The sequence below is a fragment of the Saimiri boliviensis genome, chromosome 14 (genome assembly GCF_048565385.1).
Source record: "Saimiri boliviensis isolate mSaiBol1 chromosome 14, mSaiBol1.pri, whole genome shotgun sequence".
NCBI classification, from domain to species: Eukaryota; Metazoa; Chordata; class Mammalia; order Primates; family Cebidae; genus Saimiri; species Saimiri boliviensis.
The window spans coordinates 70019501-70033597 of NC_133462.1; the positions used below are offsets into that span (position 1 = coordinate 70019501).

The window sequence follows — 14097 nt, forward strand, 5'->3', positions numbered from 1 at the left end:
TGGAAATGACCACAAAACAGGTAGTCTTCATATCAGGAAGAATAGTACAAAAATGACAGAGCTTGAACCCCTTAGTGCTGAGGAACGGCAGGATACAGGGTTTCGGTAGGGATTTACTGTAGCTCTAGAAGACTTGGAATCATGATTTAGTTCCCAAAACACTATCATTTCAAAATAGCATTTTTAAAAAACCACCAAAAATATTCACTTCTTGTCGAAACCCAGGAACATACTGCAGTTGCGCTTTACTCATTTGAAATAAATACATCTTTCTTGAAATTTTAACTTTCACTTTTTTTTCCGAGAGGGAGTCTCATTCTGTTGCCCAGGCTGGAGTGCAGTGGTGCAATCTCAGCTCACTGCAACCTCCGTCTCCCGGGTTTATGTGATTCTCCTGCCTCAGCCTCTTGAGTAGCTGGGATTATAGGCACCCGCCACCATGCCTGACTAATTTTTGTATTTAATAGAGACAGAGGGTTTTACCATGTTGCCCAAGCTGGTCTTGAACCCCTGACCTAAAGTGATCCATCCACCTCAGCCTCCCAAAATGCTGGGATTACAGTGAGCCACTGCGCCCAGCTTGAGATAAATACACCTTTCTAAAGTCTCAGTGTTTAGGCTGATTTGCTTTCAGATACTCATCTATGCACTGTACCAAATTACTTCTGCTTAGATTCATTCTTAGTCTGCAGGAGCTGGACTACCTCTGTACATCACAAAAAGTCACATTGAGAGTAAAAAATCCCAGCCAGAGACCTACCTCAAAAACTGAGGCATGACACCTATTTTAATAGCAGTGGATTTAGAAACCAAGGTTAGGACCGTTCTTTCTTTATTAGAAGGAGATTTATAATTCAGGGCCTTTGAGAGTGTGCCTGGGTCCTTGAACTGGACTTCTTCTCTTGTCCCTTCCTGCACCCCAACTCCCCAAATTAAATAAGTAGGGAAGCAGAACAAGAAAACCATTAACTTAATAGCATAGAATTTATGACTAAAACCTTGCAAAGCTTAGGTCAGCAAAGTAAAATAATTACTGTCACTTTCTTTTAGACACTTGGCTTTATGGTTCCTGTCACCTTTATCATAACATGCAGCTGATTTAGTAGCTCTGTTTTTCATGGCAAATAGCCTGGTGTTATGTTTTTATGCATGTGACTGTGCTATTGAAATGACAATACATGGCTATACTACAGTAGAGCTAAATTTAGATAATGAATTAGAACACTGTTAAAGTTTTGGTTTAGTCATGCTGTCAGAATGCCAACTCAGCCTTTTCTCTTGCTCTTTTCCCCTCTAGATTCTCAAGTCCAAAGATTTAACATCTCCAACTCAGCGCTACATCGATAGCAAAGTTGTGAAAACAAGAGCAGAAGGCGAATGGCTCTCTTTTGACGTAACTGATGCTGTTCATGAATGGCTTCACCATAAAGGTTATAAGCCACTCTCTCTTTTCCTCCCGAGATGTTCAATATTCCTAAGTTACTTTAAATTGATTGCAGATTTAAGAATATAGACATACATACAAATGACCTCCTTGACCTAATGTTTTCCAGACAGGAACCTGGGATTTAAAATAAGCTTACACTGTCCCTGTTGTACTTTTGTACCATCTAATAATTACATCATCCCAAATAAAAGCGAAGAACTAGAAGCAAGATTTGCAGGTAACTGTAACTTGGTCATATGTGATGGGAGCGGGAAGGGTCTATATTGATAATTTCATGGGGTTAAAAATCAGTTTGCATGTGAAAATGAGACTGGTGAGGCTTGGGGACTTTCATTCATTTGGACAATGATATGGTTGGATATACATATGTGAAAGAAGAAAGGACTGGAAGAACGGATTGGTTCCCAGTTTATAATTCTTGATGCCCAGTGATGACTTGGTCAGTACTAACTGATTAATTCATTAGCCCTCCAGTAGTAAGATAACACCTTTGTTCTTCATTTTAGCAAACCAACTTACCATCTATACTGATATTATAGAGAAATATAGCATGCATTTAAGAAAATTCATTCATAATCCCCCAAACATCGGAAACCAATAACCATATTTCATGGAAGAAAGGAGTCTCCTCATCTACAGCTTCCATAACTAACCTTCCATGTATAAGAACATTCCACCTTTTCTAGCCCGTACCCAACATTTCAAGTGGCTTCGTTATCAGAATTTTATGTTAGTTTATACACACATAAAAAGGGTTTTGGCTTTCCCCATGCTCACCTTTAAGTAAGTTGGACTTTTCTCATGGAGAGTAAGGAGATACCAAGGGTTCAGGTCACTTCATGTATTAGATGATGAGTTGTTGGATGATGAGAGGTGAGAGGGAATCTGCCCATGTGCCAGTGCAGCATCTGTCCACAGTGCTAGGCCAGAGAACTGATTTCCCTGCCCTCCTAACATCACCCGGGACCTCCATCCACTTTTAGAAGACTACAGCATCCTTCGCTCATGGAAAAATACTCCCAGAGGTCTAGAGATTTATTTCAGTCTCTAACCTAGTCATGATTCTCTGGAGTGTGGAGATTAAATGCTTAAACTGGCAGTCTCTTGAGCAGGCTTTGGGGAGTTCAAGTTTCTAAATCTCAGATGGAATCAGGAAAGTGTTGAGGATGCCATAAAATAAATGAAAAAGCCCTTTCTTCACAGCTTCCCAAAATAGCATTAGGTAAGGGTGACTTCTGTTTCACTTGAACCTAATTCACTCCAATTCAGTTAAGTCTCAGTTTATGTTCATTAGGAAAGTCTTTTGAGTTTAGTAGTCTTAGGAAGAGTGTGAACCAGCGGGTAACAGGGCATGTTCTCTTGCCATGTGTTCAGTTGTTGAGGGTTTGAACACAGCCTAAACTGAGGATTGACTAAAATAAACTGCCTAGATTGCCCTTGGACTATAGGTCAAACACTGCTTCTGTAGTGACTTTCACAACCAACAGCCCTGGCTTTGACACCAAACTGCCTTCTGACAAGAGCCCCATTTAGAAGTGTTAATTAATTGTCACATGGGTTAGTCGTCATCCTGTTGTGCCATATCTATTTCCACGGGGAATGACTGTTGCCAGCTGATGCTGCTTTGGTGGTCATCACTGCTAGTATACAAAGGAAAAAAATATGGCTGATTATCTTTAATGAAGGTGAAGCTAAATGTTTATTACCCAAATGCATTTTTTCAAGGTATTGATGGCACCTCCACATATACCAGTGGTGATCAGAGAACTCTAAAGTCCAATAGGAAAAAAAACAGTGGGAAGACCCCACATCTCCTGCTAATGTTATTGCCCTCCTACAGACTTGAGTCACAACAGACCAACCGGCGGAAGAAGCGTGCTTTGGATGCAGCCTATTGCTTTAGGTAAAGGAAATAAAAATAGAACCAAGTAATTGCATCTGTTAACTCTTACACTGCCTTTACCCTTTCTTCTCCCGTGTACTGACCCAAGTGGAACTCATTGCTAATGCCAGGAAGAGCAGTGCAGTACAGCTCCTCCAACTCACAACACCATTCTTCTATATTCGTCAGCTCTTTAGCAATGAACCAAGTAGGAAGGGAGAAAACTAGCCCCCTGAATTTTTTCCCTCAAATTCCTTGGAAGTTCTTTGGTGCTGAAGAAGAAAGTGGCTCTCTGCTCCTCATAACAAATAGAAGCGTATTTGAATGCATGATGGCAACTCCTTAATTAAGGAAGACCCACCATCTGTATGAAGCCTTCACCCTCACCAAGTCCAAGTGCTCATAGTCACACTTCTTGCATCATAACAGAGATGAGACAGGAGAAGAATGCCATTTGTCACGACTTTAGCAACAGCATATGAGAGAAGCAAGAAGAATTTATTTCCTATTCCCACATGAGTGCATGGAGGGAGAATGTGAATGTTCTTATGTAGTCTCAGTAAGAGGAGGGTTCCCTCCTTATTTTGTTGAGGTATAGGGCAGGGAAGGGTCCTCACTGATGAAGTGCTCAAAGCGTCAGAGGCTATGAGGAAAGTGGCAGTTTTTGGTTACCAGATCCAGTGGTTACCCTCAGCAAGACTCCCATGTTTCTTGATCTCTGGTTCATTCCTAGATCAGGGAACACATGGTGAAATAAAGGATTGATTCTCAAAGGAAAATGCCTTAGATGGTTCTTTGAAAATTGCTGTTGTACTTCTTTCATTTTATATTTGAAAGTGCAATAGAGGCTGGATGGCAGAACTGCCCAGTGTTGATTGGAAAGGGCTTCATCCAGCCACTCCCTGCTTATATCTGGTCATTTGAAGGTAAAGGTAATGACTTTCCAGGTCACGGACAAGGGACTCAGGGTATAGAACTCATAAGGGCAAGTAGTCCAGCAAAGCACCACACACAACAGCCTATCATGAAAGTCACTTGAGATTACAATAAAGCCATTAAAACCTGGCCCATGATATTTGCTTATTAGATGTTTGTTGAATAAATGAATGAGTCATTTTTCTGGTTTGGGGTGAGGTGGTGGTAGAGTGAGGGTGGTGAATCAGCTTTAAAATCTCCATTGCTTTTTTTTTTTTCTTAACAGAAATGTGCAGGACAATTGCTGCCTACGCCCACTTTACATTGATTTCAAGAGGGATCTTGGGTGGAAATGGATACACGAACCCAAAGGGTACAATGCCAACTTCTGTGCTGGAGCATGCCCATATTTATGGAGTTCAGACACTCAGCACAGCAGGGTGAGTATTCGGCTAACCTGTTACCTCTATTCTTGGGTTACCATGTGCGCCTGCTGATTGTATTTGCAAATGAGTTGTAATTAACCCAGTGCCCTTTTACCATCACACATATATGGGTACTGGAGAAATTTCTCATTAGTTTGGTGCAAAAGTAATCCCAGTTTTTCCCATTACTTTCAATGGCAAAAACTGCGATTATTTTTGCACCCCCCCCTCCAATAGATGAGGAGGAAGAATGTAGTCTGTGGGTGAAATCAGAATGTAACACTGGTCAGTTTCAAACTATAGGTCTCACCTGCCCAGTTATAAACAACTGGAGGGAAGTTTTGTTTAATTTTTTTCTTTGTTTTGTATCCTTTTTAAAAAATATTTTTTATTGATACATAATTGCATATATTAATGAGGTTCATTGATACATGTATACACTGTGGTAATGATGAAATCAGAGTAATTAGGATATCCATCACCTCAAAAATGTATTATTTCCTCATTTGGGGAACATTACAGATCATCTCTTCTAGTTATTTTAAAATACACAATGAATTATTGTGAACTGTAGTAAACCTACCGTGCTATAAGAAATTAAAATTTATTCCTTCTATCTAACTGTATTTTTGTACCTATTAATCAACTTCTCTTCACCTTTACCCTGTTCCCAGTCTCTGGTAACCACTACTCTACTCTCTGCCTTCATGAATTTTATATTCTTAATAGCTATAAGCATAAATAGCCAAAAAAGAAATACCCTTTTTAGAATCAATATGTCACATAGTGTCCTTTATAGATAGAGTGTGAAGGGACCCAGGTCTTCATCTAAAAAAGTATTTGCTATCATCTCCATCAGGGACTGTTATATAAGAATGAATTTTGGGGATTTCAGTTAATGCCTGGGCTTATGTGATTTTTAGTAAATATGCTAGCAATTTACTAATGTATGACAGAATAATTTAACATCTCTAAACCCCAGTTTCTTATCAGTAAGAAGAAATGTTTGCATTAGAAATTATCTTTAAAATAATAATGCCAAACTCAAGAGTTGATATGAAGTACAAAAGATGATATATGGGAAAATGATTTGAAAATTGGTTTCTCTACTTTTTTCATGTAACACAAAGTAATCGAGGATCTAAGTATTTTATCAAATTATTTCAATGGAGATAGAGTGTTAATTCAGAAGGTCATTTTCAGAGTGGATGGTATGGGTTTCCAGCCAAGATTAGAGAAGACTTTTTCTGTGTAATAATGATATTTGTTCACATGCTTCCTCCTTATGGCGCATCAGAATTTTAGAGATAGAAAGGACTTCATAAGTTACCTTATCCAACCCTTTCATTTTCTTAAAGAAATTGATCATGTAGTCTAGGTGATGCCCAAGACCAAACAGAAAATTAGTGACAAACCAAGGCTTGGCATGCACGCCTCCTTGTTTTATAACCAGTCCTCCATTTGCTCTGTCTTACTGGGTTTAATTCCTAAAATGTAGCCACTACACATTGGGGTTTCTATTCTGCTCTTTATGCCTCTGTAAATCTCCCTGTTAAAGAGGCATTAGAAAAATTGCCTTCACTGCAGGGTAGGAAAATGAATCAGCTGCCAAAAAGATCACATATTACATTCAGCTGAATTCATGAGTTTGGGGTTTATCAATTATTTTAGACAATCTGTATTATAAAAATTTTTAAAATTCATATGAAAAATCATGTGTTCATGGAGCATAAAGTATATTTATTTATAAATGCCTGCATATGCTGGAATTTAAATTGACAAATATGGCTCCCCTTCCTTCAGCTGTTTTCCCAACTCCCCTGTAGACTTTGGCACTCGGGGGTGACCGTGTGCTTGGCCATGTGAGGGAAGCTTGCTCATGCCTGTCCCTTTGTCTGAGCTCTCTGGCCAGGCTGCCTCCTCTGGGCTGCGGCAGCAGTAGCTGTAATGTGGGCAAGGCCCCGTTGCCAAGTAGAAACATAATTCTCCTCTCTGATACACAAGAGGGAGTGTGTGAAGGCTGAGACCATGCTTGTTTTTCAAGGAGAGAGGAAGAATAACTGTCATGGTCACAAATATGTGGTTTGGACAGTTACCCAAGAAGTCAGAGGTAGCTTAATAAAGTAGTCAGTGTTGCTGTGCTGAACAGATCTTCTGTCTTAGGCTGAAAAAATTGCAGTGAATCTCGAGGAAAAGGTCACTTGCTGTTTGACTAACACGTTAATGGCATCCTTGGAAATGTCTCTGTATCATCAGCAGGGAACCTACATACTTCCATTAGTAAAAGTTGCACACCCCTCTGATACAGAATGGGGTTAAAGGTATAATAGGGCTAATGATAGAACTGTCTCTTCATTCTGTTCTCGGACTTGCCATTCACTCCTCTGAGTCAGCAACTACCATTTACCTCCTGGAAGGTTAATGGAGGGTTGATTATGATTGTGATTACGATTGTGATTGTTTTAAACAAAATGTAAGAAAGTGAATAATTCTTATAGGCGATCTTAGAGATCACCTTTTATGTTGTTCCCAGCATCACTGAGTTTATGAAGTAATGGTAAATAAAAAGACTTTTTTTTTTTTTAATGAAAATTGAGGATATGTTAAATTGGCCTGAGGAGATACTTAACATAGATTTCATTTTCTTCCTTCTTTATTTATATATTTAGAAAAACAGGCCTGAGGAGACACTTAACATAGAAAGATTTCATTTCCTTTCCTCCTTATTTATGTATTTAAAGAAACAGCATCTGGGTCTGTTGTCCAGGCTGGTCCTGAACTACTTGACTCAAGTAATCCTTCAGCCTTGACCTCTCAAGTGTTTGGATTACAGGCATGAGCTGCTGCGCTCAACCTGTGGAAAGATTCCACGTTGCAGACAGGTGTCTTTTTCTATACCCAAGGGTAGATTAAAGCTATTATGAGAGCTTTGATAAAACTTTTTATTTCTTCTGCTTACTCACGTATTCATTTCTTCACTTCGTACATGAATTTCATTTTGTCCAGAGAAGACTTACGAGGGCTACAAGGTAAAAACAAAGTCTATAGAGTTCCTGACCTGGAGGGAGCTTTTAATCTCGATGGAATTTAAAATGTATACTCAGGAAATAACTTCATTTAGAGAGTAGTGTAGAAATAAGACCAACTACTACGAGGATCCAGTTTTGTGGGGACCTAGGAAGTATGTGTGACCAAGCACCGATCAGAGGAAAGACTTACTGGAAAAACTGGGAAAATCTGTTGAATGAGCAATTTTTTCCAATCTGACTCTTACAGGATCATTTGCTTAAGATGTGTGAAGAACGCGTTCCGTTTGACTGTAATTTAGGAAATTAGGAACCGAAAATAATTTAAATTGCCTGCTCAGTGCTGTGACTGATAACAATGCAGAATTGTTTTTAAAAACGAATTGTGTTTGTTCTCAGTCTTTCCCTGTGGTGTCTCTCCTTGCCTGTGTCCTTTCAGGTCCTGAGCTTATATAATACCATAAATCCAGAAGCATCTGCTTCTCCCTGCTGCGTGTCCCAAGATTTAGAACCTCTAACCATTCTCTACTACATCGGCAAAACACCCAAGATTGAACAGCTTTCTAATATGATTGTAAAGTCTTGCAAATGCAGCTAAAATTCTTGGAAAAGTGGCAAGACCAAAATCACGACAACGATGATGATGACGACGACGATGACAATGATGATGTTTGTAACAAGAAAACATAAGAGAGCCTTGGTTCATCAGTGTTAGAAAAAAATTTGAAAAGGCGGTACTAGTTCAGACACTTTGGAAGTTTGTGTTCTGTTTGTTAAAACTGGCATCTGACACAAAAAATGTTGAAGGCCTTATTCTACATTTCACCTACTTTGTAAGTGAGAGAGACAAGAAGCAAAATTTTTTTAAAGAAAAAAATAAACACTGGAAGAATTTATTAGTGTTAATTATGTGAACAACAACAACAACAACAAAATAAAACAGGAAAATCCCATTAAGTGGAGTAGCTGTACGTACCGTTCCTATCCCACGCCTCACTTGATTGCTCTGTATTGCTATGCAATAGGCACCCTTCCCATTCTTACTCTTAGAGTTCACAGTGAGTTATTTATTGTGTGTTACTATATAATGAACGTTTCATTGCCCTTGGAAAATAAAACAGGTGTATAAAGTGGAGACCAAATACTTTGCCAGAAACTCATGGATGGCTTAAGGAACTTGAACTCAAACGAGCCAGAAGAAAAGAGGCCATATTAATGGGATGAAAACCCAAGTGAGTTATTATATGACCGAGAAAGTCTACATTAAGATAAAGACCCTGAAAACACATGTTATGTACCAGCTGCCTAAGGAAGCTTCTTGTAAGATCCAAAAACTAAAAAGCCTGTTAATAAAAGAAACTTTCAGTCAGAATAAGTCTGTAAGATTTTTTTTTTCTTTTTAATTGTAAACGGTTCTTTGTCAGTTTAGCAAACCGATAAAATGTTGAAATGTTTTGACATGTACTGGTCAAACTTCAGACCTTAAAATATTGCTGTATAGCTATGCTATAGGTTTTTTTTTTCCTTTGTTTTGGTATATGTAGCCATACCTATATTATTAAAATAGATGGATATAGAGGCCAGCATAATTGAAAACACATCTGCAGATCTCTTTTGCAAACTATTAAATCAAAACATTAACTACTTTATGTGTAATGTGTAAATTTTTACCATATTTTTTATATTCTGTAATAATGTCAACTACCATTTAGATTGACTTAAATTTCGGCTCTTTTTAATGATCACTCACAAATGTATGTTTCTTTTAGCTGGCCAGTACTTTTGAGTAAATCCCCTATATTTTGACTTGCACTACAAATGCATTTTTTATGATATTTGCCCTACTTGTGCTTTGTATATTGTTCGTGATTATGACATAAGCTACCTGGGTCCATTTGTCCTTTATTTCTTTTACAAAAAAGATGGGTTCGAGTTCAGTGGTCTTCCTTCATCTTCTAAGCGTCATTACGAAGTATGTCAGATGTTAACAAGCTTTTATGTTAGGAAAAGGAGGAATGTTATAGATACATAGAAAATTGAGGTCAAATGTTTTAGTTTTAGCAAGGATTTAGGGATCTAACTAAAACTCAGACTCTTGATTAAGGAAGTTTTTTCTACCTTGGTGTAATCAATATTTTTATAAGATTCTATTGTTATTACAAAGCAGACACTTCATAGGAAACATCTTTTTCTTTAGTCAGGTTTTTAATATTCAGGAGGAAATTGAAAGATGGATGTTTTAGTTGATTTTTCAAAAGGGGAAAAAGTCCAGGTCAGCCTCTCATTTTGTGTATTTCACTGAAGTTAAGGTTTTCATAAATGTTCTGTCAAGGTGAAAAGGCACAAGCCAATTTTTCCTATGATCAAAAAATTCTTTCTTTCCCCTGAGTGAGAGTTATCTATAGCTGAGGCTAAAGTTTACCTTGCTTTAATAAATAATTTGCCACATCATTACAGAGGAGGTATCCTCATTTGGGGTTTATAGGATATGTCAGTTTGTCACTTGTCACTTATTTCGCTTTAAAATAAAAATTCATAGGTAAAGCAATGGAATATTTGCAGTTTCGCCTAAAGAGCAGCATAAGGAGGTGAGAATCCAAAGTGAAGTTGTTTGATATGGTCTACTTCTTTTTTGGAATTTCCTGACCATTAATTAAAGATTGGATTTGCAAGTTTGAAAACTGGAAAAGCAAGAGATGGGATGCCACAATAGTAAACAGCCCTTGTGTTGGATGTAACCCAATCCCAACTTTGAGTGTGTGTTGACTATTTCTTTTTTGTCTTCCACGTTTCTATTAATTATATGTAAATCACTTTTATTTCTGCAGGTATTTTCCTCTCAGATAGGATGACATTTTGTTTTGTATTATTTTGTCTTTCCTCATGAATGCACTGATAATATTTTAAAAGCTCTATTTTAAGATCTCTTGAATCTTTTTTTTTTTTAAATTTGGGGGGTTCTATAAGGTCTTTATTTCCCATAAGTAAATGTTGTCGTGGGAGGGGGGTGGAGGTGGGAAGGCAGGGGGGACATGGTAGTATGCAAGTGGGCAGCAGTTTTTTGTGTGTTAATCAGCAGTACAATTTGATCGTTGGCATGGTTTAAAAAATGGAATATAAGATTAGCTGTTTTGTATTTTGATGACCAATTATGCTGTATTTTAACACGATGTATGTCTGTTTTTGTGGTGCTCTAGTGGTAAATAAATTATTTCAATGATATGTGGATGTCTTTTTCCTATCAGTACCGTCACTGAGTCTAGAAAACACCTGTGATGCAATGAGACTCTCTTAAGCTGGAAAAGTCATACCACCTTTTAGATTGCCCTCTGTGCTTTTTTCCTTAAGGATAGTCACTTTAGAAGTCATGTTTTAAAATATAGGAGTCAGGCCATATCCATCAAGGGTGGAAGAAATCCCTGCGCAGTCTTTTTATTCCCTTATTTATTGCTATTTGGTAATTGTTTGAGATTTAGTTTCCATCCAGCTTGACTGCCGACCAGAAAAAATGCAGAGAGATGTTTGCACCATGCTTTGGCTTTCTGGTTCTATGTTCTGCCAACACCAGGGCCAAAAGGACTGGTCTAGACAGTATCCCCTGTAGCCCCATAACTTGGATAGTTGCTGAGCCAGCCAGATATAACAAGAGCCACGTGCTCTTTGGGGTTGGTTGTTTGGGATTAGCTACTCGTCTGTCAGTTTCACTGGTACTGCTGCACCAAAAACAAAAAGACCACCCTATTTCCTCCCATTTTTTGGCTGTTGCCTGAAAGACCAGACTTTTCAAATAAGTTGCCAATCTCTTAATAAACAGAACTGATGAAAAAGAAGTTGCGACTCAATCCGGTTGTCTTGCTTTGTCTAGTGAAAGAACTAGTGGGCCTGTTGTGTTGTCTAAACATCATCTAGAAACAAACCATCAATTTGAGTATTGAGGTCGAAGAGAAAATGATTCCCTTTTCTGAAATCTCATCTGTGTTTGATCTTTTATAGCAAACTCAAGAGAGCGAGGGAGTGTGTCACTCTAAACCCATTAGTTAATGCTTCTGTGCAGCGTGGCCAGTCCCAGACCTATCACCGCAACCCACATTATATTGAATTGTTGAGTAAGCATAGAAGGCATCATAGAATCAGAGAGATGAAAGAAGCCACCTAACAGCCTTACCAACTTTCTCAAATTTATCAGCAACTCTGGGCTTTTATTTGTCTTTAAAATTAAGATGAGAATACCTGCTCTACAGTGTTTTGCCTGTGTGTTTTAGTGCCCTTGTTAAGTGAATAGGCACGTGAAAAGGTACTTTGCTTAGGGTTTGGTCTGTAATTGGCAGAGTAAATGGCAGGCAGGCTTAGCAATGTTTCCCAGTCTTCCGTTTTTGGTTTCTTGGCAATCTTGTAATGAACTTTCAACCTCCAGACTGTAACCTGGGCTCATATTTCCCCATCTTGATACTAAATGTGTAAAACCTCCAGACCCTTATCTCGTAAATTGATCAGGACATCAGTAATTCCTGAGAATATTATATAACTCTATGTGTTAACCTTCTGGTTACAGGACTGACAAGTTATTTACAGGGGAGATATTCATTTTAAGCTTTGCTGAAGTCCATCAACTAAAATTCAAAGTAAAAGAGAACAGTGGCTAGTTGAATGACCCACTCCCTAACATGATAATGCAGTATTGATAATTACAGTATTCTGAGCACCTACCACATACTGTTGTTTTTTAATTTATTTAATCTCATATTTAATCCTACGATGTAGGTTTTTAAAAAATATATAATTCCATTTTACAAGGAAGTGTGCAGACTCAGAACACTTAAATTACTTGTCTAAGGGCCGGGTGCGGTGGCTCAAGCCTGTAATCCCAGCACTTTGGGAGGCCGAGGCGGGTGGATCACGAGGTCAAGAGATCGAGACCATCCTGGTCAACATGGTGAAACCCCGTCTCTACTAAAAATACAAAACATTAGCTGGGCATGGTGGCGCATGCCAGTAAACCCAGCTACTCAGGAGGCTGAGGCAGGAGAATTGCCTGAACCCAGGAGGCGGAGGTTGCGGTGAGCCAAGATTGCGCCATTGCACTCCAGCCTGGGTAACAAAAAGTGAAACTCAGTCTCAAAAAAAAAAAAAAAAAAAAAAAAGAATAAAATTACTTGTCTAAGGCCACTCAGTTTAAGTGAAGGGTCCAGAACTTCATTGTTCATTAATTAGCCACCAGCCACATGGGGTCATTGAACAGTTGAAAGATGGCTAATGTGAATTGACATATGCCAGATGTGTAAAATAAACACCAGATTTTGAAGACTTAGTACAAAAGAGTGTAAAATGTAAAATGTCTCATTAATAATTTTTATACTGATTACCTGTCTAAATAATACTATTTTGAATATATGGGAGTAAATAAAGTATATTATTAATTTTACCTTTTTTCACTTATTTAATACAGTTACTAGAAAATTTAAAATAACATATGTGGCTCACATTTGTATCTTGTGTTCTATTTCTAGTAGACAGCTCTGGAGAAGAATTTGAAAGCAGTTCTGTTTACAAACAATGGCTATATGATTCCTGTAAGCTATAATATTACCATCCTTTGTTTTTGTAATTTACATATGATTGAACAATATTAGGTCAGACCTTATGAAAGTGAAGTTTTTGTAGGTCAAATATGTTGAATATTGGCATTCTATAGAGTTCAACATAAAAGGTGGAGCTGACTGACATCTGTGATAATGAAAATACAAATATTACCTAAGTCTCACTGGCAAAACCCTTGATGAAACTGATGGTTACATACAAGAAAAGCATCACTAAGTAGAACAGCACACCCTACTCCTAAGTAAGTTGGGCTATTGTATGAAATGATTTCAGCCTGTAGAAACCTTCAGTAACGTACGTGTGACGAACTTTTCTACCATGTTTAGTGGAGGATAAAAAGAAAAAGCCAAAAAAAAAAAAAAAAAAAAAAAAAGCAAAATTTCAAAAACAAAATTGCCTGTTAAAGTGAAAGACCAGAACTTCAAGCGCATGATGGCGAACCTGTCTCTGAACTTTAGCTAATACGTGCCTTTGTTTCTATCAAAGACTAGCAAAACTAGATCGCATCTCTTTTTGCTAATCTACTAAATCATCACTCTATTCTCGAGTCTTTCTGTTGTCTCTGCAACCACCTCCTCTGTACTAAACAAAGAAAACTAGGACCCTGATTTTGCTAACGCTCCAGGTCAGGTCAGAGATAGTAGAGGAAATGTTATTTTTGTGCCTCTTTTGGAGCATAATAACTAGATCTGATTAGATTAGAGAAAAGATATAAATATTAGGTAATTGTATCAATATATATGAATAATTATATTCAACATTGCAAACAGAATCCTTTTTAATTGCCTTTTTTTAAATAAAAGG

General features: G+C 37.9%; 1 protein-coding gene across 3 annotated transcripts in view; it reads left to right on the forward strand.

Annotated features, from left to right (window-relative positions):
- TGFB2 (transforming growth factor beta 2) overlaps nt 1-10917 on the forward strand; it is a 92771-nt gene extending 81854 nt beyond the window's left edge. For 2 of the 3 annotated variants that reach the window (XM_003930344.4, XM_003930343.4), the window contains 5 exons: nt 1298-1430; nt 1554-1664; nt 3173-3350; nt 4531-4684; nt 8135-10917. In XM_003930344.4, the coding sequence (XP_003930393.1) occupies nt 1298-1430; nt 1554-1664; nt 3173-3350; nt 4531-4684; nt 8135-8293 (735 nt within the window). In that variant the 3' untranslated portion in view covers nt 8294-10917. The remainder of the gene's footprint in view (nt 1-1297; nt 1431-1553; nt 1665-3172; nt 3351-4530; nt 4685-8134) is intronic. The other variant, XM_039463466.2, reaches the window with a different exon arrangement.
- The last annotated feature ends 3180 nt before the right edge of the window (nt 10918-14097 follow it).